The sequence below is a fragment of the Oreochromis aureus genome, linkage group 14 (assembly GCF_013358895.1).
Source record: "Oreochromis aureus strain Israel breed Guangdong linkage group 14, ZZ_aureus, whole genome shotgun sequence".
Taxonomy (NCBI): Eukaryota; Metazoa; Chordata; class Actinopteri; order Cichliformes; family Cichlidae; genus Oreochromis; species Oreochromis aureus.
Window position 1 is genome coordinate 33746927 of NC_052955.1, and position 27891 is coordinate 33774817.

Consider the following 27891-nt stretch of genomic DNA (forward strand, 5'->3'; position numbering starts at 1 on the left):
CACCCACTTTTTCACCCAGTAAGTGACCATATTTAGGCTACAAGGTGTCATTGGCTAGTACCCCCATAAACTACTTGGGTGCAACACAGAGATCTGCTAATTAGATTGAACAGACTATCAAACTGTTTGACAAATTTCATGCACTAAAACTGGAGCACAAACTTCTTGCATGGTCTGTAGTGCACAGAATGTTCACTTATGTCCCATATTATTGAAGTGAAGAGGCATCAACAGCGCAAACACAGTTCAGTGACTTGAATTAGCAGATGTGAGGGCTGGCAGAAAGCCGTCCAAACCTGTCAATCGATTGACTTTTTAAGGCTTAAAAAAATCCAAACAGGTTAGTTATAAAAAAAATAATAACCTGCCATAAAGTTTTCCTTCAGCCTGAACAGTCTTGCTGAAGTCAACAAGACAGTTCAGCTTGTAGACATGGTAACTTTATAAACAGTTTAACATGGGAGTCTGTAGAGACTCGCTCGTTTTTGGAGCCTGCCTCTAGTGGCCATTTAAAGCACTACAGTTTTTTGTCTCTTACCATGTTAGCTTTCTATCTTTTAGCCCTAGATGTTGTACTCTGTTTTCATTATACACTGCTGTACAAAATCTTTGTATTTTGCTAGGAAAAAACCTTTTGTTCTGTTCTCTATAAAGATGATCCCACATTGCTTAAATAATGTTGAGGTCCGGGCTCTGGGGAGGCCAGTCCATGACTGATAGTGTCACATTGTGTTTTTTCTATCCAGATAGGCTTTTACTGCATTGGTAGTGTGTTTGAGATCACCGTGATGCTGAAAAGAAGCCAATGCCAATTGTACATTCCAGATGATATTGTATGGTGAATCAATATGTGACTGTTCCCAACACCTCCATCTGACATCCTGCTCCAAACAATGGCAGAGCCTCCACCATCTTTTTCAGATGGCTGTAGACAGTCAATGTTGGATCGTCCTAATCTGTATATATTGACAGCATTTTGGACCAAAATTTTCAAAGTTGAACTCATCAGACCTGTTGCTACTGATTTTCAGTCCCGTTCTTGTGTAGCCTTTTCTCTTCTTTCCCTTCCTTAAGAATGGCTTCTTGACAGCCATCCTTCCACTGGGACCATTTCTCACGAGCCTTCAGTGAACAGTAGTTGAATCAGATGAAAGTCCAGATACGTATCTCAGGTCCTGTGTCCTTTGTTGGATTTCTTCCTTTTCCATAAGGATATGACTTTCAGTACTAATCATCTGCTGCTGTAGTTTTTAAAGCCTGCCACTTATTTTGTCCTCTGCTTATCCAGTTTCCTCAAATTTTTTTAAGGACACACTGCACACCATGCCGAGATATGCCAAGTTTCCAGCTAATAGCTCTTTGGGAATCACACTGTGATAACTGTGTTATCTTTGTCAGTTTTCATAGGTTCCGCTAAAGAAAAGTGACAAAATGCTGTCTTTTTGTAACAAGCTGCTAGTTACAAAGTGTCTAAAGATACGGTTTAAAATGAATGCTTTGCTAAGATGCTCTGGTAGGTGTAGACACACCATTGGTTTATTTATCCTTTGAGTCTGGTGCCTTTTGTATGCTTAAATGATTCATATGTCAGTGTTAAGTGGCTTAAAAAAAACAAGCCAAGATTTCTCTGAAAATGATCAGATGCAAGGACTGAAAAGGCCAACATCCAAAGAAAAACTTTGAAAGACCTACAGAAATCCTGGATAGCTGTTGCCTAAGACCACTAAAAAATTTACAATAACATTTGGCTCCTTTGGGTGGGATCTTGGGTTGCGTACTGATGCAGGCACAGATTAGTAATATGGTGAGATGCTACTTAAGTGCATTATAAGATGTCTGGAGCTTTCTCATCAAGGACTATAGTACAGTACCTTTCAAGGTCTGCAGCATTCAGTTGGGTGTTCTGGGTATTTTGTGCCCGTGGAAGTGAAAGAATAAACCAATTCAGTACATGCTGAAGATTTTCTGACCAAACAAATGATTATGCTGATTTCAAGGTACAGGTTGACACACTGTTGTGCTTTGGCATTATTATAGTCATTAAATCTATAATAAGATTTAATAAGTCATTAAACCTGAGATCTCCTTTCATTCCGTTCTCAGGTGTACCGAGTGCTGCCACCGTGGTAATAGTAATGTGTATCGCTGCCCTGGTGGTGGTTGTAGTGTTGGGCATTTACCGCATCCACCTGACCCACCAGCAGGAGGTGAAGTTGGCAGATGCGGCTAAAGAGGCAGACGCGACCTGGGACGAGTCTGCTCTGACGATCACAGTGAACCCCATGGAGGTAGGAGGGAGGGAAGTTCAGGAATTAAAAGGATGCTGTCAGGGAGGGAGCATAGGAGCTACCCACAGTGTACTGTGTGTAGTGGGCTACTATCCCATTTCTATTTAAGGATAGAAACAAGGGATTGATCCTATTACGCCACTATTGATCCAAATACCAATACCAGCATTTGTATCAATATTATCAATATTTGGATCGATCCGCCCATCTCTAATGTCTGCTTTGTATTAAACCAGTCAAAGGAAGAATTACTGACATTTCTTGTTTCTCGCTTACTGTCTGATGATTAAGTTTGTGAAACTTTGCAAATATTTCTTACCATAGAACTTGAAGGAGCCTCAAGCTGCAGAGGAGGAAGCCAGCGAGGAGGAGGAGGAGGAAGACGAAGAGGAGGAGGAGGAGGAGGAAGACGATGACGAGGACGACATCACCAGCGCTGAGTCAGATGACAGCGAGGAGGAAATAGACGTCCAGCTACCCAGGATGCAACGCACGACCAAGAAAGGCCAAAATTGGGACAAAACAACAATATCGTATTGAAACATACACACATACATGCACTCACTCACTCACACACACACACACACACACACACACACACTTTACAACACATCTATACTCAAATCACATGGCTGAAACAAAAAGACTATGATGTTGATGCTCTAAAAATAAGGTAATATCTCCCCCTACTGGAAGACAACACTTAACCACACACACACACACACACACACACACACACACAGTGCAGTGATTTAACCTTAGCCTTGTCACAGAACCTCCTGTTTTATACAGCTGATAAGAGATAATATGACTCTAAAAGTGCTCCTCAATCAAATGACTTTCGTTGTTCTTAGACGAAGAGATCACCAAATTTAGTTCATTCCCAGAGAGATGTCCCATGAATTATCTCTCTCCCATTCCAATGCAGTCTTTAGTGAACTCGAGCTGTATGAGAAGCCTTTTGTCAGTGAAACCCTGCACCATGCATTCAGTTTGATGTGTCAAATTTCACAGTACGATTTCTGATGTCCCATATAAGAATCAAAATGCAAAACATCCTTTATTTAGGAAAAGTCAATTGCAAAAGTAAAAAAACAGACTATTTTTTGGTTTGTATACTTCATGTTATTTATCAGTCTTTATTCTGGCCTATGTGGCAAAGCCAGGTAATTTTACAGAAATAGCATATTTTAAATGGTACTCAAAAACAAATAGAACAAAAAAAAGGAAAAAAAAAAGATGATCAATGTGCTGTCACAGACGTCATGTTGAACTAGCCGACAGGGTCTGTGTTCTGGGTTTTTGGGAAAGACAGAGGAGTCTCCTTGTACATTTTTATACGCTCCTTTCTTGTAAATACTGAGTATAGTAGGTGACCCCACCCCACTGAGTCAGCCCCACATTGTCTAACCAGAGACCTTCCTCTCCACCTGTACACAACACACCTCTTCATATGTATGTACACGCCCTAATCCCTTAGCCTGCAGGAGTCTTTCCAGAGCCGACCCCCAGAGCCGACCCCCAGATCCTCCGTGCGTGTTTTTAGCTCAGTGTTCAGATCATTCTGGCTAATGGCAAACTTGGGTTTGCTCTCACGGATGTGCCACTGCCTTTGAAATTGGTGGGTTATTTAAAGCTGCACTAGGTGAGATTTTTGTATTTAAAAAAAGAGAACATCCTCTCATTAAACAACAGCAGAAACTCAGTGAAAGAGAGTTTTGATTTGAAGTCAAAAATTCCAGCTGTAAAACAGTCCTTGGTGTGGAAGCTAGCTTAATGGAATGAAATGTTAGCCGCTAGCTAACGATTTCAAAAAGGGAAAACTAAGCTAAAAGAGTAACAATAGTGTACTTGGACTTATAAGATGAATATAATACAAATCTAAATAAATTTAGATTGTCTGCTGGGTGTGTATTAGCACACCCATCAGCAATATCAATTGTGAGTTTCACATCTTGCAGAACTTATCGTGGTACAGCTTTTTCTTGGTACCCATCAAACTACTTAGTAGCTCTGCTAAGGTATTGATCATATTTGCTAGAAATTTCCCTTCAACAGTGACCAGGCCAATAAATGAGTCAAGCTCTCACATTATGCATTTAAAGACACTTTATTGTGGCCTAATGGCCTAAACTAGAAAACACAGCCTTCCTAGCTGGATTGCTAGTGTCTACAGAGACATCAGATACACATTAACTGCAACAAAATAAATAAAAAAATTGAAAATAGAAGAGGAACTTCTCCAAACTTCTAACTTTGAGAGAAACGCAGCATTAATGGAAGAAATTTAGGTCTAGAGACTGATGTCACATTACATAAATCCCACCTCATTAGCCAACCCTTGAGGCCGCCGGATTGTGAAGTCGCCTCGTGCAACTTTTAAGAGGACAGAGAGTGGAATGCATTTGGCAGTGTCACATTTGACGCGATCAGAAAACCCAGTCGTGTTTTTTTTCCCACTTTGAAATGAAGGGGCATTAATCACTGTAGCCATCCTCAATTCAGCTTGTCTGTAGTGTTTGGCAGCAAGAATCCACAAATGACCAATGAAATGATGTTTTTGTCACAAGAAAGCTTGTGCGCTATATGCCAGAAATCAATAAAAAGTTCGGTTAAAGTCATAAACACTGGAAAATGTCCTCCTCTAACCTAGTGAGCCTTTGCCAGCTGTCCTGTGGGTATAACTGGGAGAACCTGTTGTATGTGTATACTGTAGCTCTACTGTATGTTCATCTAAAGATCTCATATGTTGTTTAAGAGTTTTCCTCATCTACTGTGACACCTGGTCTTGTGACGTCACTTCCCTTCCTGCACACACCCCTCCTCCTCCCCCCTTGAAATCTTTGGTGGATTTTGCATCAGCCCTAATGTTGTCCTGACATTTGTTTTAGAAGAGGACGGGTGAAATTAACATCGAAACCTTGTATAATGTGTAAAAGTTTCTTTCTTTCTTTTTTTTTAGTTTTTTTTTTCTCTGGACTCTTTGGTCTGTTTTCCTTTGGAATGGTCACTACAGCACTTTCTGTAAATTGGCCAATAAAAACTTGTTTTGGAATCTAGCTGTGGGGTCTGTATTTGTGTGACAGTGTGAGTGTTTCTGTGTAGCCAGTAATACATTTTGTGCAACAGCATCATCTTTGGAGCTCATAATCCTCTTGTGGAAACTGTATGTGAGCAATATCAATTGAATTATGCAAAAAGAACAGTTGTGTACTGTACTAAAAATTAACTTAAAAACTACTTAAAGGGACTTTTTGTAATCAACTTCTGCACAGTTCAGAAGCTTCATCACCAGGTGGCACATATGTATGCTGCTGCATTTAAAAATTGTAATCTCTCTTTTTAGCTAGCCCCATTTCCTCTAGATGCTCTGCCTTTTTGCCTAGCCATTAGACATTACATTGTTTGTGCTTAATGACTCTTCTATGAAGGCTTTCCACAAGTTTTAGGGGTGTGTTTATGGGAGTTTTTGACCATTCTTCCAGGAGTGCATTTGTGAGGAGTGCAAGAAGGCCTGGCTCGCAGTCTAATTGATCCCAAAGGGTACAGGTCAAGTCTCTGTGCAGGCCAGTCAAGTTCTTCCACACCAACTCAGCCATCCATGTCTTTATGGACTTTGCTTTGTGCACTGGTGTGCAGCCATGTTGGAACAGGAAGGGGCCATCCCCAAACTGTTCCCACAAAGTTGGGAGCATGAAATTGTCCAAAATGTCTTGGTATGCTGAAGCATTAAGAATTCCTTTCACTAGAAGTAAAGGGCCAAGCCCACACCATAATATGTCCTCTACCAAACAGTGCAGTCGGACAATTACTGGTCTCGTGGAAACCACCAAACCCAGAATTATTCACCGGATTGCCAGATGGAGAAGGGTGATTCATTCGTTCCAGAGAACACGTCTCCACTGCTCTGGATTCCAGTGGTGGCATGTTTCACACCACTGCAGCCCACACTTTACATTGTAGTTGGGGATGTAAGGGTTGGCTGCAGCTGCTCAGCAAATGAAACCCATTCCATGAAGCTCTCTGTGCACCATTCTTGAGCTCATCTGAAGGCCACATGAAGTTTGGAGGTTTGTAGCGATTGACTCTGCAGAAAGTTGGCAACCTCTGCCCACTCTGCACCTCAGCATCTGCTGACTCGTGGCCTACCAATTCATGGCTGAGTTGCTGTTGTTCCCAATTACTTCTACTTAGTTATAATACCACTACAAGCTGAATGTGGAATATTTAGTAGTGAGGAAATTTCACAGCTGAACACGGTACCATGCTGGAATTCACTGAGCTCCTGAGAGCGAGCTGTTGTTTCACACATGTTTGTAGAAGCAGTCTGAAGACTTTTGGCAATGTAGTGTACCTCCTCAGCACAGCACACAGACATTTTGGACAGTGGGTGTTTCTTTGCATCCTGCTGACAGCTCTAGTTAATTTAGGAAGGTTTCAAGTACAAGAATTTACAATAAGTACCTTTAAGCGTAAAGCACTCCAGACGAAAAAAAATATTCCAGTTAAATTCACAACAGACCCACAACATCTGAGGAGCAAATGTCTCTAAAGGCATCAGTTTAATTGAACGCAATCAGCCATTTTCTAAACTACTTATCCTCTCCAGGCGAAGCTGCGGCGCTGATCCCTACTGGATTACTTTTTTGTTCTTCAACAAAAGACTCAGGGCTGTGTCAAATTAGAAGTGTGGAAAAGCCAGGAAACATAAGACGGGCTGTACAAAATGTCACTGACAAGGTCTTTTAGTCATTTTTGCCTCTATAAACACTAATTCTACTCATAGTGCCAGGGGCTGGTTAGAGTAAGCATTACCAAAGCCTGTTTATTGGACATGTTTTTGTCTGAGAAATTGGAGTTCAATGACTGAACCACCCAACTGTGCGCTCTATCTAATCTTCACCTAAAGAACAAACCAGCACTATTGTCGATGTAACTGTTCAATAAGCAGTTTGTAAACGCAGAGCAAGCTGCAGGGTTGGGTGCTCTCCATGCTGCTGAAATGCTGCCCAGCAAAGACAGTCCATCTGGTCAGACTTTTCTCAATACATTAAAATTCCTCTGTGGCTATTTGGGTTGTGCTTTTCCTAATTTTGAGATGGCGATATCAAACCTATCCTAGATTAAGGGCATCTTTCCAAGAAGAAGAAGAAGATGAAAATCAGCAGCTAGTGCCACAAAGCAGCTTCTCTTTGTATGACTTGCCACAGCAATTATGAAGGAGGATGTAAGTTGGTAAGTGTATTACCTCATTTTCCTGTTCAGCTTAGAGAACTTGCTAAATGTACATATATATTTGCATAAACCAAAACTTGTTTTACTTATTTTCCTCATGGATAGGGTTACTCTGTGTGGTATAAGCATACCCAAAGATACATAGGCCTTCTGAAGATTGGTGTGTTGGTGTGTTCTTGAAATAAACTATATTTCTCCAGAACAGAACTAAAAATATCCAAAATGAGATACAGACGAGACATTAAATGACCACAAAGAAACAAAATGGCAAAAAAAAAAATATGCCAAAAACCCCCCAAATGTGAAATGGCTCTAAAGAGACAGACTGGCTCTAAAGCGATTTACAAAATGATCTAATTTGAATCCAAACAACCTATAAAGATGCAAAAAATAGCCAATGTGAGTTAGAAAACTATCATTAATTTATGCAAAACAATCAAGATTTCACATAAAATCGTTACAGAGCAACAAGCTGTCCAAAATAAGACAGAAAAACATACAAAATTACTTCAGAAAGGCATAAAACAGCTAAAATAGATGCAAAATAACCATAATGATACACAATATGACCCTAAACAAACCCAAAATGAGAAAAAACCTGTGTGAGATGCGCATCCCAAAATCACATCTATGAACAATGCAGGAGGACCATGTGCAAGTCCATGCCTAATAATCCATGAGTGCACTGTTAGTACTGTTACAGCTAATGTAAATGTACTTAGTACTGAGAGCCAATGCAGTGCAAGAAAATGAAGAACATAGGTGCTAAGCCCAACCCAGAGACAGCTTGTTCAGCGATTTCATTCACAGTGACTTGTAGCTCTGAACGGCTTGTTGAATGGTAGTCGAGTATACTTTACTTTGTCACTTTTCCCATGTGAACAGCCTCAAAATCTGCATTTATCATTTACTATGGAACTGGGACACCACTAAGCAAGAGGGAAGAGAGCTTCAGTGCAGGCTGGCTATATTTGCCTCCAAGCATTGATCACTGGTTTTTAAATATTAAGTTTGCTGATTTTTGGCTCGGGTTATTATTTCTGTGGTTTCTTTATGGCATCTTTTATTACAAAATCAGCATCTGTGGAGGGAAATTATCACTAGAAAGATCAAAATTAAATAATGTGTTTCTCATAAACCAATCATGGGCGTATCTAGAGGAGGGGCATGGGGTAGCACCAGCCCTCCCTGAAATATGATTGGTGCCACCCCACCAAAGCCACTCGACTGGAGCATTGTTTATCTTAAGGTTCGCAACTCCCATTGGATAAGAACATGGATAGGTAAGAGTAGGAATGCAATCCGTACAGTTACTCAAGTACTTGTACTAGTGCTATGCTGCTTTCCCATTTTACTCCAGTATATTCTTAATATGCTTATTGCACTTTGTACTCCATACTATATATTTTAAAGGTCTAGGTACTTGTTATTTTGCAGATTAATTGCTCTGTTACTGATTAAGCTATGGAGCAATATACAAGTAATTAAAATTAAAATCCTGTGGCCCCCATTAAAACAAAAAAAACAGACATGCCACTGAGCGCAATTAGTACATTACTTTTTAAAGCAGCTTAAATAATAAATGTGTTTTCTGTATTCTGTTCCTTATGATTATCACGGTCATTTATGTGCACTGAGTACTTCAGTGACATTTGTGATGAGGACATGTGCTAAGCGCTGTAGAGATTGTATATCCAGTTGAATGTCTCCCTCTAGTGGATAAAAACTATATTGCATGACTTTAGCAATTGCAAATGTTCTCCAGTCACACCTGAGCTCACGCAGTCCTGCCATGCTGCTCACACATGTCTTTGTCGTGATCATTATCTGTTTCATATCAGCCTTGAGCCAGTTTGAGATTAGCATGGTCTCAGAATACCCAGTGTTACTCAAACTGTACTTTGCACAGCCAAAAATTGGGTCAAATGATGACCCAAGAGGCCTTCTGCTTGCATAAACTGGCAAGAACTCAGCAGCTCAGTAGGAAAGAATTAAAGTATTTGCAAAACTTATCTTCGAGCACAGCAGAAGGGGAGCCCCAGGCGCTGTCACCTTCACTCCTGACTCACAAAGAGATTTTGCAAAAACTAAACTCTGTCAAACTGCTTTAATGCACATCTATAATTACTGTCTCTCTAACAGAAACTCTTTTGACCTGACTTCTCAGGACAGCCAGCGGGGAGAGATGTGGACAGATGTTGCCTTTTGCTTGTCATTGCTAGATGGCGGCAGTCGGTGTCAAGGCTGCAAAGTCACGGCTTCCTGTCACTCACTGGAACATCGAGTACGGAGAGGTTGAGGCAGCAGTATATAAATAATGAAGTCCATGATGCCCCAGAAGGAAACAGACTACCTTTATCCCAGCATGCATTATTCATTACATTTCTTCCCACTCCAAGGCAGCGAGAATGCATTAATGTTAACGCTGTAATTGTAACCTCGAAAAACTCCAAAAAAAAACACCAAAAGAAAAAAAAACAGATTACAGCAGGTCTAAGGCTTCTCGAGGAACCAGAGAGACTATACTTTTACACACAGAGTCAAATTTCACAATAATTCTTTTATTTAAAAAAATTTCATTTATGTTTTTTTAAAAATGAGCATAAGGTGGATGTGACAACAAAAGGCAGAAAAATGTAAGCCTATAATAAAACACTGTGCTGTGTGATATTTGGAGGTAATAGTAGATGGTGACGAAGCAGTGGATGTAGAATTTCAACCACAGCAAAACAAAAAGGTGTGTAGATCAATCCAAAGATCGATGCCAACGCTGGTATTGGTAACAGCTCGATGCCAGCCCACTAGATACTTTGTGTCCCTCCTCTACATTCAGTAACTCAAACATACGCTAGAAAAAATCTCTGAACCTTTTATGTTGACCAGCATGTCACATTTAAATGATCGAAGCTGACCCAAGTAAGCGCTTCAGAGACAGACACATCCAAAAAACAACAACAACAAAAAAAACTGTTTCATCAAAATACATGAAAAGCTGTTTTGCTGTGTTTCAATTACTGTGAAAAGTACAAATTCTGTAAACTAGAAGCAATTAAAATGCAAAATAAAGCATTTGCGGTCCTACAAAAAACAAAAAAGCAAAATAGTTTTATCCAAAACGCGCAAAGTGATTGGATGAGATTCACCTTCAGGCTGCTGACAAACTGCAAACCAGCAACAGGATGAATGAAAAGCTGAAAAGGCTTCAGGCTTCCCTGCACATGTGTGGCAGCAGATTTGTGGCATAATAAGGAAAATGTTGTGGAGAAACTACTGTAATGCAAAGACTAATTTCACCTTTCATTTATTCCAAAAGTAAATAACCCCTCGCTCTAATTTCTACCTACATGTCAAGCTGACAGTTCATGTCAAAATTATCACGGAAGCAGTGAAGCAATGAGAGAATGGTAATAGTTACAATCTAACAAAAACATAGAAATGTGGGTTCTTTAAGGATGATGTCATGGTTAGATCAGCTGAAACTGGCTGGCAGTGAGTCACTTGCAGGCTTACTGTAATTCATGGACTGAATATAAAAAAAAATGCAGCTTAAGGCTCTGATAAGACTGAATGGCCTTAAATCTACATAGCTTTCTAGTCGCACATAGGTGGCAACTCAGCTAAATTCAAGCTGAGTTCCAAGTCTTAATGAGTAGAACACATTGTTCATTTTGTAGATAAAGGGTTAGTAACTGTGCAAAAGTCTTAAGCTACTACTCATTTCCGTATATTTTGCTTCCAAGGAGCCATTTTCAGAGGAATCTTTCTTTTTCTTTTTTTTATTTGTGAAGCTACTTATCATTCAAGCATTTAAAGAAGGCCCTAACTGGATGAGCAAGTGTTGTGTCTACACATAACAGAGAAGTTAGCAAAGAACCCATTTTAAATTGTATCTTTTATCATTATTTGTTCCCTTTTAATAAAATTGTAAAAGTAGTATTTTCAGTAATAGTAAATTTTTCACAAGTCTCTACCCTACCCTATTGTATTTTAAAACACCAAAATGGTAACTATGCCCACCTTTAATATACGGCGAAACCTCCATCCTGTAAATCCATCCAAAGCCGTGGTGTCAATATCCAGGATTAAAGACTCAGTAGAGAGGTAGTTGAATGACACTGAGGACTGTGGTGAGATGTCACTACTTATTTGGAAAATTCAGTGGCTTCTAAGATATTCGCATATGGCACCTTTAGGGGAAATGTCAACTTAGGCAAATATAGTTTTGTTTTTTGAGTGTGTGTGTGTGTGTGTACTTGTTTAAATGTCTTTGTGAAGACCAAAAATTGGCATGACACTATATTTGTGGGGACCAACAGTTACTTGTGGGGTCCAAATGCTGGCCCTCACAAATTTGAAGGCATTTTTGAGGCTGAAAATGTGGCTTAGGGTTAGGTTATGTTTATGATTAGAGTAAGGGTTAGGATTAGGCATGTATTTCTAATGGTTAGGGTTAGGCTAACGGGCTAGGGAAATCACTATGTCAATTATTTGATGCCATCACCAAGATGTAAAAACGAGTGAGAGTGTGTGTGTGTACCAAAATCAAGAATATCTGCATGTAATCACATTATGGCACAAATAAGTTTTTGTGTCTTCTTTTGAAAGAGCAACTGGCACACATGGACCTGAAAAACAGACAAATTCCATCAGCAGAAATCCTTTGCAGGGAGGCAGATACCTGGAAGCAAGCTGTGTGGGACAGTAAACAGTCAACAAGTGGTTAAAATCAATAACAAGATATGCTTCCTCGGGACATGAGTCTTGTAAACTCTCCAAAAAAACAGGAGGAAAAGGAAAACCACTTTGGAAAAACAAGATCAGCTTTGGCAGGACACAGACCAGCCCACAGCTGGGAACAGAAACTACTTTTCCATGTAAATACCCAACAGCTTAGTATGATCCTCCAAAATATCACAATTCCCTGCCAAAACCTCTTCAACTTACCCCTAGAACACTTTAAAAGAGAAGAACTACCGCTCATATGTTTCAGTTTGAACAATTAACATAGTACTAAAGCTAAATACATACATTCAAACTGCTTTGACAAAGCTGCACACCAATGAAACATGTATACAGTGCACCGATAAGTGTGGTTTAGGTGTCTGAGGCAGGGTCAGCATTCACTGAAACTAGGTTTGTGCTCCAGAGGAAGTTAACTGTGGTAAACTTCTGGCAACATGTAAAACAGAAACAGCTTGCAGAACTGACAGACTGAGTAGCATTTATTTGGATTGCAAAACACTGTGCATTACGTGCAGAGCAGCATTCAACCTCTTGATCTTCACTGCCGCGGGCTTCTGAACTCACTGTGGTGTAAACAGGGTACTTTTTTTTAATAGAACAAGCTGTGGCAGGTTACACAGATGACATATTAGATCACTAACTTGGCAGATAGAGTGAACATGACTGAAGTAATTTCAAATGAACTCCACATTCCACCGTTGTCCTCAAAAACAACAGCAAACAAAAAAAGTTCTGTTTTTAGTTATTTCCTGTTTTTGGTTTCCCACCAACTACTGACAGTCTTCAGTGGTACGATCTCTTCTGTGCTCAGCAGCTTGTCACCGTCTCTTGGCATACAAGGCATACTACAAAAGAGTGAACTAAAAAGCACCTTTCAAAACACTCAAGGTCACCTCACACAGCTGAGTTCAAAAATACCCATCAAGTCAAAACCATATTTACAATATTTAAAAATCACTAAGAACAGCTGAGTGAACAGGTGAGTGTGAGAGATAGACAGAGGCAATTAATGTTGCAAAGATGGAAGGATCAGGACCAAGTAGTTTTACCGATGTATGCTTTCTTTTCGATGTGCGAAAAGAAAGCATACTATCCAAGGATGACACCCAGACTCTATATCTGAAAGGGAGGGAGAAACTAAGGAGTTGTCAACAGAAAATGAAAAACTATTACATTTAGATAAGGTGAGTTTGGTGCCAATGAGGAAAACCTCAGTTTTATTGCTGTTTTATTTCAGAAGATTGCAATAGAACAAAGATTTGATTTCCTGGAGGTAAACACTGAGGGCAGTGGGTGGGATAGTGGTAGTAGAGTTAGTAGATAAGTAGAGCTGGGTGTCATCAGCATAACAATGGAAACTGATATGACCAAGAGGAAGTTGATAGATTACAAATAAAAGAGGGCCCAGGAGAGATCCCTGGTGGACTCCAGTATAACTGGAAATGGATGGAATTTAGCAATTCTGAGTTGAATGAACTGAGTGTGGCCAGAGAAATGAGATCTGTGGGCCACAAAACAAAAAACCAAAGAAAACAAACAAACATAAACTGAGCTGAAAGAGCTTAAATGCTCTGTTGAGCTGAGTGTGTTATCAATTACAGCAGCTCAAAAAAAAACTAGAAACTACATGTATTTTCCATTGCTGACAAGGACACTGTCTTCTCTCTGCTTCCTCCTGCAAATCAGAAGCTGGTGTATATTCACAGTTTACAAGCACAGAAGCACAATAAATTTCTTCCGTAATCATCTTTTAAAAACCCCCACCCCCACCTTCTTACACTGGATTAGTCATTTGACAAACAATTACAGTCGTTCACACTCCAGCGGCCAGCAGCACCACACCATTTCACAGTCAAGCACGCTCTAATCCACTTTGCTCTAATTACGAGGCCACCATAAGAGAGGTGCCTGGAAAATGAGTTATGCCTCTCATAAATACAGCTAATCAACATATAAAGTAACTTTGTGGTCACTAGGTTAACTCATAGGTTAAAGGGACGCTCTACCTCCTTTTTATTAGTTTACTCTAAATAAGGTCCACTGGCATAATCAAAAGAAAGCTCTGAAATTCAAGTTACTATATACGTCATTTCCAACTCGTGCAGAACACAAAACAAGCTTTTAGGAGAGGACATTGCATCACCCCCAACCCAGCCCCTCTCATTTGGCTTTCCATACATCTGATAAAATCAAGACTTAAATATAAAGTGTGTAGATGAGAGTAGATTGGAGATTTCAGTCAAATGAGTTCTGTTTTCTTACCCCTCACAATTCAAGTGTATAATCCCAGCTACAGGGCCCACTGTAGGACAAACAACTCTGGTCCCTGGTTTATCGTTTGTGAGCGTAGGTTGTCAGTCCGATGTTTACCTCAGCTGTCAATATGCATTCACATATTTACTCCGGAAGAGGCTGTAAAACTTTGTGAAAGGGGCCTGATATGAGCTAAGGAGTCAATGAAACTCACTCGTGTCTGATGGCAGTGATACTGAGGTGGCTTGCTGAGACTATCCTGAACTTTTCCATCAGTAAGCACTGCTATTTTTGCTGCTCTTAGTCTCTAATGCTGTTAGCATTACTGAAACTCTCATTGAAATAGGTCTAACATTGTTGGACTTAATGAATAAACTCTGACAACATGTCAGATTATAATCAAACTCTTTATCAGAGGGAATGTATGTTTTTTAGGACCTTCAAGCCTAACATTAGCAGGTATAATGTCAGCTCACAACCACCTGTTTTTATCGCTTAGCTGGCTTATTGTCAGCTGCCTGGAAATGTGTGGGTCACATATCCAATCTGACATTAAGTAACTGCGACAGTGAAACTGTTTTGTGTGTTAGAGGCCTGACTTCAGTTCAGGAGCTGATGCTTGAGATGAAGAGAAAGAGAATGAGGTGAAAATGAGGAACGAGAGAGCAGTTGTGGAGAAGAAAGACATAATGAGAAAGAGATGATGTTTTGTTTAATTTACTTGTGTATTTTTAGGCAGTTTGGGGTCATATTTTCATGCTTTTTGATCTAATTAATTACATCTTTTGTTTTTTGCCTTAAGAACCTTAACCTTTGTGTTTGAACATATATTCTGCTTACACTGGTCTTTTAAGACTGTTGTCCTGGAAATCTAACCTCTGTTGCTCTAGAGGAGCTTGGTCATAAAAATCTGATGATGTCACACTGATGTCATCATGGCCGGGCCACATTTGTGTAAAACAAACCAATTGCAGTTTGAAAGATGTAGCTATGCTCTAACGATGAAATGTGTTCATTTGCATCATGGGTCGTTTTAAAGTCGAAACATACAACAGAAATTCTGATCTATAAAGGGAGCATGAAAGTGAATAAGCACGAGAACTTTAATTAAAGCCAGAAGTGTTGCAGTGATGGCAAACAACCAAATGGTGGCAGCAGAAATGTAGAAAATACTACATCTTACAGTTTCTCTGTCGAGAGAGAAGAGCAGGCCTCTGATTCATGTTGCATTTTACGAGTTTTTAATGAATTAACAAGTTAACTAGATTCAAAAGCAACACAACTTAAATTAACAGGACCTTCGCAGACACTACGTGTTCAAAATGTGACAGTTGCAACGATCCAGTGTGCAAGGAGCCGTTCTGTTAACAAAAGAAAAAAATAAGAAAAAAAAACAGACATCTGGGAGTGTTTACTTTGAAAAAAGAAAAATAATAAATGAAGAGAGAGAGGCTTTGTTCCTTTTACTGAAATCAAGCCACGAAGCAAAACCGGATAAGAGCATTAGCGGTCATGATCCTAAATCCTCCGGCTGTTATTGGCTGGGTGCTTATTTACATAAGGTATAGCGGGCACAGCGCTGGAGAAACAGGACAGGCCAGTGGGTACAGATGACACAGTGCAGTGACGTCACAGCGAGCTCGTGTGGAGTTGTGGAGGATTTTAAAAAAAAAACTTTTGGCACAGAGTCGGTCACCAAAGAGGCCGCCGCCGTCCCTGCTGTGTGCTCCAATCTGATTATCAGGTCCAGTGTTCTGATAAAGGTGCCAATTCACACACGCACAAAATTTAAACACACATATCTGAGCGTCACATCGCCTCTAGGCTGTGGCCACTAATCAAACAGGTGTGTGTACTATACGTGCGCGCCCACGGATCTGTTCTCACTAATTTTAGAAGCACCTTTCGCAGCAAAGGTAGTTTGTTTTTACCTAACAGGCAGCAGGTGACATTTGAAAAGGTTGAGATAGCAGGCAGGAGGCCCGACTGGAACCCTTTGGAAAATATTAGCAACCACACACCAACTTCATACCACCTCCTTTTACACTCTAAGACACTTTTTTTTTTAACATTGTTGACTCCTTAACTTCCTCTTGTTCAACCGAAGAAATGCACCGAAGCTGAAAAGAATGGAGGGTGATGCTGATGGCTCACAGGCCACAGACAGAAAAAAAGATGGAGGAGAGATAAGAAGAAGCACCACACTGTTATTATTGGGCCTCACACAGAGTTCTCCTGCTGAGAGTGTGCACGGCACTCAGATAAGAGTATGACTCATGCATACCTTCACATAAGTACAGACTCCAGAACTTGTGCTGCTCAAATTAGAATTCCACGTTCTGTCCGTTTCCTGTGCTTGTTAAGCTGCTGTTTACAAAGTGGAGGCTTTTTTTTTCGCCTCTGAGCGTTTTATTTTTGTACTTCTGCAGCTTTCCTCCATATATACAAGCAACAGACGGTGGCATTGCCACTATGGTCGCTCCACAAACGCGAGGGTGGGGTGCTATCCTGGGTAGCACAGCTTAAAATATGGATTTTCCTACATTTTTCTCCCCTCATTCTCACTCTCTGCCAACCCTACTGTTACCCATCGTCCTTCAGTCCGACTCGCTCCGCTTCTCATTCACTAATCCCCTTCCTCCTCCCTTCATTTTTCTCTTCACTTTCCTCTGGTTATCAACACTGTGTTCCAGCTGAAGGAACAGACTGTTCAGGTAGCATTTGAAGAGCATTTTGAGCTCCGGTCTGATAGAGAGACTTAAGAGAGCGTCGTCACTGAGGCTGAGCTGAAGCTGCTGCCGCACATGCTGAAGGAGTCATTCAGGTAGCACGAATCCAGCAGAAGAAAATGATCACACATATTCTGGATCATCATGCTGCCATTTCAGTGTGGTCTCAAGCAAAAACTGAAGTCACCTCGGCCTCCAAGAAAATGTGACAAGTCTTTAAAGAGTTAAAGTAGTCCTGTGTGAATCATAAATTGCATGCAACCCTGGATCGTGCTCACTTATAAAATGGATTTTCTTCAATCAGGAAGTTTGAACGTTTCAGATATTCACAGTTTGATTCCGGCTGGGAACCAAAATGCTTAAAATGCAATCTCACCAGATGATGGACAATCTTAGTATCATAAAATCATGTTGGGAAGGTGTAAATTGGCAAAAGATGCACATTATCCTGACCAGGAAAGGTCAGCGCTATTAAAGGCAACAGTGGGGGGTTGTCGGTGGATTGTCTGAGGACAACACCAGGAATGCCTTTGAGGAAAAGTATGCATTGTTGTAACACAGAGTTGAACAAAACAACAGAAGCAAACCTTTTGTTTTTTAGGTTTTATATAACTGTGCTAGTGACTGTTTGATCAAGGAGATTTTCCAGCATTGTAAAAGCATTCAGATAAGGATTCGTTCAGCAAAACCAAACCAAAAAAAAAGATGAATACTAAATAAAATAAACAAAATATAATTTTAAAAAAGTAAAAAGGCAACGATAATCCACTCCATAATACACCCTACGACCTAAAACATACAGCATATATTTAACACATTGAAACCAAAATAAATAAAAAGAAAGGTGGATTTACTTTAAAAAAAATCACTACGTAAAATATGCTTGATATAAACTCACTGTATACCAGTCAATAAATTTCATTTGAACAGATTCCATTAAAATGTAACATTTTACATTGTACATATGAAACAGAATTACATAGAAGATTGAAATGTAATCATATTACTTAGAATCAGCATTTTGGGATGAAACTTTTTTTTTCCTAAGAGTACAAAGCTGCAAAGTAGAACAAGGACCGTCATCCCCAGCTATCACGTTTGAGTCAGCACAGAGAGACTGGACTGGAGAAGCAGCTGAAGACCATCAAGACAGCGATGGGATGGGGTGGGTTTCACAGCAACTAAAGTTTTAAAGTAAAATGCTTACGTATAGCACCTTTGAAGTCAATAGCATAAAATATACTACTACTAAAAATATAAAAGAATGTTAAAAACACAAAATGTGTCATCAAAAATATCTTTGCAAATATGATTATGTAAACGTTCATCTGCAAGAGCCTAGGAGCACAGGATTTTTCCGTTATGTGACGCATGTGATTTCTGAGCGGGCAGACTTGGATCTGCTAGTGAAAACACGAGTGGACTCATGCAAACATAATTTTGTTCTTCAGAATTTTCAGAGCTACTGGAGCTGAAAACAAGCAGTCGATTGATCTGTTGACAGAGGCAGAGCATATCAGAAATGTCAGCGATTCACTGGCTGCTGCTTCTTTCAAAACATCTTCTGTAACAGTAAGGAAACTCTTTTTGTCAATACAAAAAATCGACACCACACACATCTATACATTCTTGTGCATGTATATACATATAAATATATACACACACACATACACTACCAGTCAAAAGTTTGGACATACCTTCTCATTTAATGTTTTTTCTTTATTTTCACGACTATTTATATTGTAGATTCTCACTGAAGGCATCAGAACTACGAATTAATACATATGGAATTATGTAGTCAACAAAAAAGTGTGAAATAACTCAAAATATGTTAGATTCTTCAAAATAGCCACCCTTTGCTTTGCACACTCGTGGCATTCTCCCGATGAGTTTCATGAGGTGGTTACCTGAAATGGTTTTCCAACAGTCTTGAAGGAATTCCCAGTGATGCTGAGCAATTGTTGGCCCTTTTCCCTTCACTCTGCGGTCCATCTCATCCCAAACCATCTCAGTTGGGTTTAGATTAGGTGTGTGGAGGCCAGGCCATCTGGCAGAGCTCTCCATCACTCGCCTTCTTGGTCAAATAACCGTGGAGATGTGTTTGGGGTCCAACTAATCGAAAACCCAATGGGATGGCATGTTGCTGCGGGATGCTGTGGTAGCCATGCTGGTTCAGTGTGCCTTCAGTTTTGAATAATTCCCCAGCAGTGTCACCAGGAAAGCACCTTCACACCACCTCCTCCATGCTTCACGGTGGGAACCATGCATGTAGAGATTGTCTGTTCACCTTTTCTGAGTCAAGCTTTAATCCAAAGTGTTGTTAACTCTGAATTTCTAAGGCTGGTGACTCGGATGAATTTATCCTCAGCAGCAGAGGTGACTCTTGGTCTTCCTTTTTCTGTAGCGGTCACTCATGGCAACCAGTTTCGTCGTAGCGCTTGATGGCTTTTACAACTGCACTTGGGGACACATTCAAAATTTTAGCTATTTTCCAGACTGACTGACCTTCAGTTCTAAAAGTAATGATGGACTGTAGTTTCTCTTTACTTAGCTGATTGGTTCTTGCCACAATATGAATTTTAACAGTTGTCAAACAGGGCTGTCAGCTGTGCACTAGCCTGACTGCTGCACAACACAACTGATGGTCCCAACCCTATGAGAAAAGCAAGAAATTCCACAAATGAAACCTGTGAAGTGAAAACCATTTCAAGGGACTACATCATGAAGCTCACTGAGAGAAGACCAAGGGTTTGCAGCACTGTCAACAAAGCAAAGGATGGCTACTTTGAGGAATCTAAAATATAAGACATATTTAGAGTTATTTATCCATTTTTTCTTTGTTACACAATTCCATATATCTTGCTTCATATAGTTAATATTTTCATTATGTATCTACAATGTAGAAAGTAGTAAAAATAAAGGAAAAAAACATTAAATGAGAAGGTATGTCCAAACTTTTGACTGGTAGTGTATGTATGTATGTATATAGTTATATATATATATATATATATATATGTATATATATATATATATAGATGTCTTGATGCATACTCAATCATCCAAGTAAGTAAATCCCAAAAGGTTGATTCTGTTGATCTGGATGTAGCATTTTCAGTGGGAGAAATGTTTCGTCACTCATCCAAGCGACTTCTTCGGTCTCAGCTGACTGCAGGTTTCCCCAACCTTATAAACAGTACATTTGCACAATAACTGAAACCAGCCCACTGCGTGAACAATGGGCGGTGAGGTCAGTTCCTTGATCATTATTATGCAAACTGGCATGACCATTGATCAACAACCACTGATCAATGCCCATGAGTATCATTCACAGAGAGTTGGGGAATGGCTGCAATCACAGCATTGTAAGATGGTGACAGATGTACCCTTAGGCCCCCTCCTCGATTCAGAGATGGTCTTTCCCTTTTCATGTAAATGGCCTCCTTGACTCCGCGCTCAAACCAGCGTTCTTCCCTGTCCAGGATGTGTACATCCTCATCATTGAAAGAGTGTCCACTGGCCTGTAGGTGTAAATAGACTGCAGAGTCCTGGCCTGACGAGGCAGCTCTCCTGTGTTGTGCCATCCGCTTCGCCAGAGGTTGTTTGGTGTCCCCCCGATAAATCATGACAATCCTCCTGGCACTTAACAGCAAACACTACATTACTCTGTTTGTGTCGGGGGACACTCCTTGGGGTGGACCAATTTTTGGCGCAACATGTATAGATATAATCTCTATATAGATATACCTATATATCTCTCTCTCTATATATATATGGATATATCCTGTGACTCTTCATGTAATTAAAGCATCTCGGCCTGCTGTGCTCTTGCTCGTTTAAAGAATCACAGTAAAAACTACTACAGCCCACGAATTGCTTTTACTTTATTAATTCTGTGTCCTGTGGACAGGTTTGTGGGGGTGGGGAGCTTGGATGGCGGTCCATCTTTTTGATAACAGACACTTTTTAAAAAACCTCTGAAGCTTAAATTACCAGCAAAATGCTTAGTGTTTGCAGGGTAGTTTAAAGATATGAAACATGCAGAAAAGAATCTTTAACATTCAATCCTAAAACTACAAAAAAAAAGGTGATAAAAAGCAGGACGGATAACACATCTTTCATGTCGGCACTGAACATATACTGGACATAAATGTAGCAGCCGTCCAATCCTTATCTGCGGCCATGCAAATCCTCAAGTAGGTCAAAGAAACATCCTTTGCTTTGAGGAATTTAGGCGTGTGAAGATTTCCGTGTGCGATCCAGAGGAGAGAAATAAATGTTAGCTTTTACATAACTTACCAAGCAAAGCAGACAGGATTTTTTCCCCTCCTCCATAAATTATGGATCTCTGCCTGTCTCTGTATCAGAGACATCCGACCTCCAACCAACCATCTCCTCAGCTGCTCTCCATACATGCATATGTATAACACAAGCACAGAAAAGGGAGGCAGCGGGCTTGCGAGGGGAAAAGGATGCTCGGCACTTCCTTTGTCAGAAATGCTTCTCTTGGCCTGAAACTCATTTTCCCTTCCAGATAAAAGCTCAGTGATGGAAGGTGTGCTTCTGAGCAAAGAAAACGGTGATGTGAGGATTTAAAAAAAGAAAGAAAAAAAAGTACATCACCTGAGCAGAGCGGTGGAAAAAGAAGATAGGAGGAAAAGGCAGGAGGTGATGGTTGAAGCAGAGGCAGAGGAGGCGAGATGAAGAGATGATGAGATGAAGTAAAGTCTCGCTGTCAGGCAGCAGCTGAATATGGATCTGGATGAGAAGAGTCACTCCTAACCTGATCAAACAAGTCATCAGCTTTAACTTTCAGCCTGTTCCAATAATCCTTTAAATGCTTGGGTCCTGCATTATTGAACAGCACTATATGCTACAGCGGGAGAATCGATTGCAGGCAGAAGCTCACGGCTGATCTCGTCTCTGCAGTGACTCACGTTTTACCGCTCACCCTGTGTTGGCAGAGAGCTTAATGAGCACATTCTTGATCAGCCAGCTATTATTAACGGCTAACTCGACACATTTGTGTCATTACTAAAGCTTTAAATGTTCTCATCCAACAGCTGTCTTGCTGGACATCTCCCTCTCACTGAGGTAGAGATGCCTCTTGTTGCGATTACGATATTATCAGCACAGGCTGCTTTCTGCTGTACAACATTAATGGATTTTCTGTTGGCAGTGCCAGGAAAAGAAGCACAGAGATGAACTTTGATCACATGAGCAGCTTTGTTCTGGTGTTCAAAGGCTGTCCCGGCATGGGGAAATCCAGTTCATAGATGCACCTCATCTCGACTCGACACCAAAACCAGCATCAGGGGGGCTTTGACAGCAGCAAAGGATTTTCTATCACTGCAGACCTTTGGAGTAACTACACTGATTTTAATGCCGTGTGATGTCATTGGTGTTATTGACAATACACACTTTTAAATGACCAAAATTCACAGCCGCTTGTATATGACTTGTCATCCTAAAGCAGACGTGGCATTTAATGCCACACCAATGACGGAATTGGTGTGGTGTGTTTCCGATGAAAGGAAACCACAAACACGTACAGGAAATAATGGCAAAACCCCCGACAGCTACACGCATAAAATCTATGAGGGTAGATGTGGTTAGCAACATACTATACAAATATTATATAGTAAATATACGTTCAATGTCAGCCTGTGAATTTACAATTATGGATCTTTGAGAATGAGAAAAGACCACTATATTGTGTGTCTTAACACAAGTTTGGCTGGAGCCAGGTGTTGAAGGTCAAAGTTTACTGGTAACGACTGAAGCACGTACTCGAGTTTCACGTGTTTGCTGATAGGTATAACAACAAGGCATAACAATAGCAGCGGCTGCTGTGATTTAAGACATGCCCGTACATGTATCATATGGACATATACCGTGCATCCTGGCGGGGAGGGAGATGCTGAGCACTTGTGAACATTGTAAGCTTTTCATGTAAAATGTTATATTCAGACATGATTATTTTAGCCGTTTAGCATCTGCTGTCACCATATTCTGAGTGCCCCTAAAATGCAGCCCATCTCTGCTTAATGGAACAGCTCTCCTAGACAGCATAGCTGCTCTACACTGGGGGGAAAAAATAAAAACAATAACAATCATAACAATAATACTTTTAAGTTAGAGTGCGTAAAGTCAACGTTTCTTATAAGGTAACTGAAGCAGATGATGGATGTAATAACACAAGTTCTTGCTTTATCCATCATTTTTGTAATATATCAGAAAATCCATACATGTATCATCTTCTGCTTGTACAATTCTTGGACAATCAGACCTATTTACACAGCTGTGTTGAGTACATAAACAGCTGAAAAAAACAACACTGATCCATACAGATTTGAAAAAACTTCAAATATAAAATGGTCAAAATCAGTATTACAAATTGCTAATACAAATTTCAAAGATCTTTCTTGAAGGATGACAAAAGAAGCTGTTTTGTGGACATTGGTCTTCATTTTTAGCACCCGTCTGTTTTGACTGGCGATCTAACCATGCAGCATGTAACAGCTGATGGATGTTTATCAGGATGGATAAGTGAAGTTTCTCAAGTGGAACCTTCAGCTCCTCCACCCTAACATCTCTCTTTGACACCATCACCAAGAGGAGCTAAAAAGCAAAGATGCATGTAAAGAAAGCAAAGAGCCATATTGGTATGAGTAACACCCACAGACAGCTTTCACACATCCACATCCCAGGAAATAAATAATTGAAGGAATCATTGAGGGATCAGGGATTTTTTTTGTGTGTGGTTTAAAGCGGGTACTAATACATCCCGAAATAACTTCCCGCTGTAGGTATTATGTTGATTACATGTGCTCACTAAAGTGCACAGCTTAGGTGTATAAAGACTTTTTAATCCATTCCTTCCAGTCGGCTCCAGCATCTGGTTCAACTTTAAATTTAAAACAATCTGGGAGAGAAAAAACAAAAACAAAAAGGCCACTTCGGTTAACAAATGTAACGTGGCAAAGCAGACCACTGACCAAACAGCTGCTCAGTGTTGCAGTTTAGCACATCAGTGTTCTGATAACCAGTTTAGCTCACTGGATAAAGCGGGTGACGCATATGCTACAGCAGGAACCTGGGTTTAATTTTGCCCCAAGCTTGTTTCCTCAACGTGTCACCCTCTCACCCAATGTCCCTTCTTTCCCAGAAGAAAAAAAAAAAAAATAATATATATATATATATATATATATATATATATATATATATATAATACTGGCAGCCATCAGTGCTCCCCTCAGACACACATGGTTTCAATTTCAAAATCTTATGTCATCTGGTGCTCAACTTATCGCATTTGCAAGTTTTTCAGAAAGCTTACTGACCTTGAGGTCAAGATCAGTCATATTCAAACTCATCCAAGATTTTTAGCAGATGCTCCTATTGTCACCTCGTTCTCAAGTTAAAGTATTCACAAACCTGGGCGTCCATCACGCCTACCCGCCGGGGTGACGACAATCCCCCATCAGCCTTTTACAGCTGAGGGGAAAAAAGGCCAAAAATAAATCTTTAATATCAGAGAACAGAGACAGGCAGTGTTAATTCATCTCAGTTTATTCTTATTCACATTTAAAACATTTTCATGGCAGCACATTCTTCCAACCATACAGGTGAGACATCCTGTCCTGCAGAAAAAAAAAAAAAAAATCCCATAAAATTCATTTTTTTAAAAAGAAAAAAGGAAAAACAAATTCTAAGGGTATGTCAGTGATTAAAAACAAAACAAAAAACATCTTAAGTCATATGGTGGATAAGCAGCATTTAAAACTTTTGGGGGAAAGAAGTGTTTCCTGATAAATGTGTGTTTGCATGTTGTAGCAGAGTGGGCCCCTGCTTCACCTTTGGATCAATCTCTATCAGTGTTAGAGGAGCTAGAGAGCCGACCAACGGCGTGTCTGCGGTCCTTTCAGTTCACTAAGCCTGACGGGGGCTTAAAAATCACATTGGAGCGAGGGGTGGAGAGATACTGAACGAAAGAGAGAGAGTAAGGCTGGCAGCAGAGAGAAGGAAGATTTAAAAATCTGAAACCAGAGCGGGGTTGTTTTCTAGCCTGCGTGTGTTACTGCCTGCTTGTCAGCGAGTTGTCTTCTTGCTACAGACCGGGCTCACATTGTTTCTATACACAGACTGCCTATACGTGATCCATGTGTGCCGTGCCGTGTACACAGCAGCAAAAATAGAACTGCGTGTGGCTTTGCAGGGATTGTCGAGTCTCCACAGAGCCTGCTGTGTTGTTGGGAATATAAATATAAATACCAATATGTTTCCGAGGAAGCCTCCACAGAGTCTGTGCACAGCAGATGTCTGGGTAAACTGTTGCCCGAAAACCACAGCATTTCTATCTGAGGACATGTGGTTTGACTCGACATAGGAAAATGGATTGACACGTTCTCTTTTAATTTCTCGCTCCCTTCATTTCATTCATCAGCTCCTATGGTCATCTGTCAGAAGATAGAAACAAGTCGGAAAAAAAAAAAAAAAAAAAAAAAAAAAAAAAAAAAAAAAAAAGAGCATAGAACCAGAAGATAAAAACACCCAAAATGGAAAACCCCCAAACTTGTGTAAACAAAACCCTTTGAACAGGTGGTTAAGATGCCACCACAATGTCATCGCCTGCATCCTCAGCAGATGTCTGATGTTCAGTCCGGAGGCTGGTTACCATAAGAACAAATGGGCCCCAGTTTCTTGCTGTGTGTGTTTAATGTGTATGTGCCGTCACTGGTACTGGAGGTAGTTCTTTAGTGTCTGCGGTAAGGGGAGTGTGTCAATGTGATGGATGCGCTCTCTACCCAGAGCCAGTCGAGCTACTCGTCTGCACAGGTCCATGAGGGGGAGGGGCTCCGCTGTTAGAGACAGAAGAGAGCACAGACACGGGTTAGAGTCCAAACAGGCATAGGAACAACTTCAAAATGCTCCAGGTATGGAAGACAAATCATGTTCAGTCATTTTAGTCACAGTTTACATTAATTTTTAAGTTTGGGCAATATTTCCTGTGAGGCAGGAAAGCATAAAGAAGCATAAACATGAAGACACATTTCATATCAAGGACAGGAAGACACTTTGCAAAACATAAAACCGATATAAATGGTAATAAACTACAAACTTTTACACTAACTAGATTTATGACACTTGATTAAAACTGAAATCATTTGAATGCTTTCAAAGCGACCAACACTAAATGACCTTTCAGTCAGAGCTAATACACTGCTGTCAAAATTAACAGCGCCTACAATAACAGAGCGAAAACCCCGACAATCAAACGACCCGATGAGCAAGCAATTTGGAACAGCGGAAAGGAAGAACCAGGCTCCGGGAGGAGCATTTGCCACAAATAGCTCAACTTTTTTGCATTTTGAACCATGCAAAACTACTCTGGTCAAACCCAAGAATGACAAACAGGGAGCTAGGAGTGAGCATAATGAGGCTTAAAAGGGACCTCCTAACCATTGTAAACCAGAGGGAGCAAACCCAGTGATACATGTTAACATTTGTTTCATCGTTTTGTGTCATTATAGAAAAACTGCTGCTGCCTGTTTTACATCCAACAGTTAACTGGCACTCAGTGACGGGTTGTCAAGTAAACACCAGGAGCTGACATTCTGTGCAGAGTGTAAGACGCTTTGCCTGATTAGGACTTTGTTAAATTATTACTGCAAAAGACAAGAACATGAGGAATTTCTCTCTTTTTAATAGACTGACTGCACACAAAGATAATACTTAAGGAAAATGGTTTATGAGCATGATCATAAGGCAGCTGCAACCTTGTGACCTTGCATGAATGCAACTCTGTTGTTCTGAAGTGTAAAACATCAGTCAAACTAATGTTACAGCACTCAAAATGTAATAGCCTTTTTTTGGGGTGGGGGCAATCTCATGACTACTTTAATTATGTTGCATCTTCATACATGCAAATGGAAAGAGAAGCAGCTGTTAACAGCATTTAAATATATACACTTGTCATCACTTCCAACAGAGTGTGCCCAGCAGAGCACGCCAACTTCCCTCCCACCAGTTTTAGAGGCAACTGATGTCTGTGCATGTCACACAGACAAGACTCTTAACTGCTACCCCTGTACGGATGTCAAGCTGCTCCACCTGGAAGCACCATCTGGTGAAGCAGAATTCCTGCTGCTTGGAGTCCACTTAAACACGGTGTGAAGGACATGAGGAGAGACGTTTACACCTGCATAAAAACCCAGTTACACACACCCTCTAGTTGACGGGGGTAAATACTGAAGAAAGCCACTTCCGTGAGCCAACCTGACCTGCAGGGTCTACTTCAGTTACACACACCCACAACACAGCAATCACTCACACACAAACACATTTGATGCTAGATTTTCTTCCCAAAGTCGATGTTTTCAGTAACCACATCCATCAGCATCAACGCTATCACAGAGTGTGATTTTCCATCTGTTCAGTCAGTGCTTCTTAAGGCCACACAGCTAGCTGGCTGAAACAATCTAAGGAGGGCCACAGCACACACTTACACAGTCTCCATCATCTGCCATAACATTACATGGCCCATATGATCATATACAGTATGTGTGAAAACGTGCCAATGATGGGATGCAGTTCTTTTGTAACTTTTGGCTTTTTCCTCGTGTCCCGGGCAACAGTGACAGCAT

The 27891-nt window shown here is 40.5% G+C and overlaps 2 protein-coding genes across 7 annotated transcripts in view; one reads left to right on the plus strand and one right to left on the minus strand.

Annotated features, from left to right (window-relative positions):
* LOC116321655 (calsyntenin-2) overlaps positions 1-5291 on the plus strand; it is a 322481-nt gene extending 317190 nt beyond the window's left edge. The window contains exons 16-17 of the mRNA XM_031741563.2: positions 2104-2288; positions 2613-5291. Coding sequence (XP_031597423.1) covers positions 2104-2288; positions 2613-2828 — 401 coding nt within the window. The 3' untranslated portion in view covers positions 2829-5291. The remainder of the gene's footprint in view (positions 1-2103; positions 2289-2612) is intronic.
* A 19508-nt stretch (positions 5292-24799) lies between these two features.
* LOC116321624 (SPRY domain-containing SOCS box protein 4) overlaps positions 24800-27891 on the minus strand; it is a 44666-nt gene continuing 41574 nt past the window's right edge. For all 6 annotated transcript variants that reach the window (XM_039597935.1, XM_031741524.2, XM_031741522.2 and 3 more), the window contains one exon: positions 24800-26106. In XM_039597935.1, coding sequence (XP_039453869.1) covers positions 25979-26106 — 128 coding nt within the window. In that variant the 3' untranslated portion in view covers positions 24800-25978. The remainder of the gene's footprint in view (positions 26107-27891) is intronic.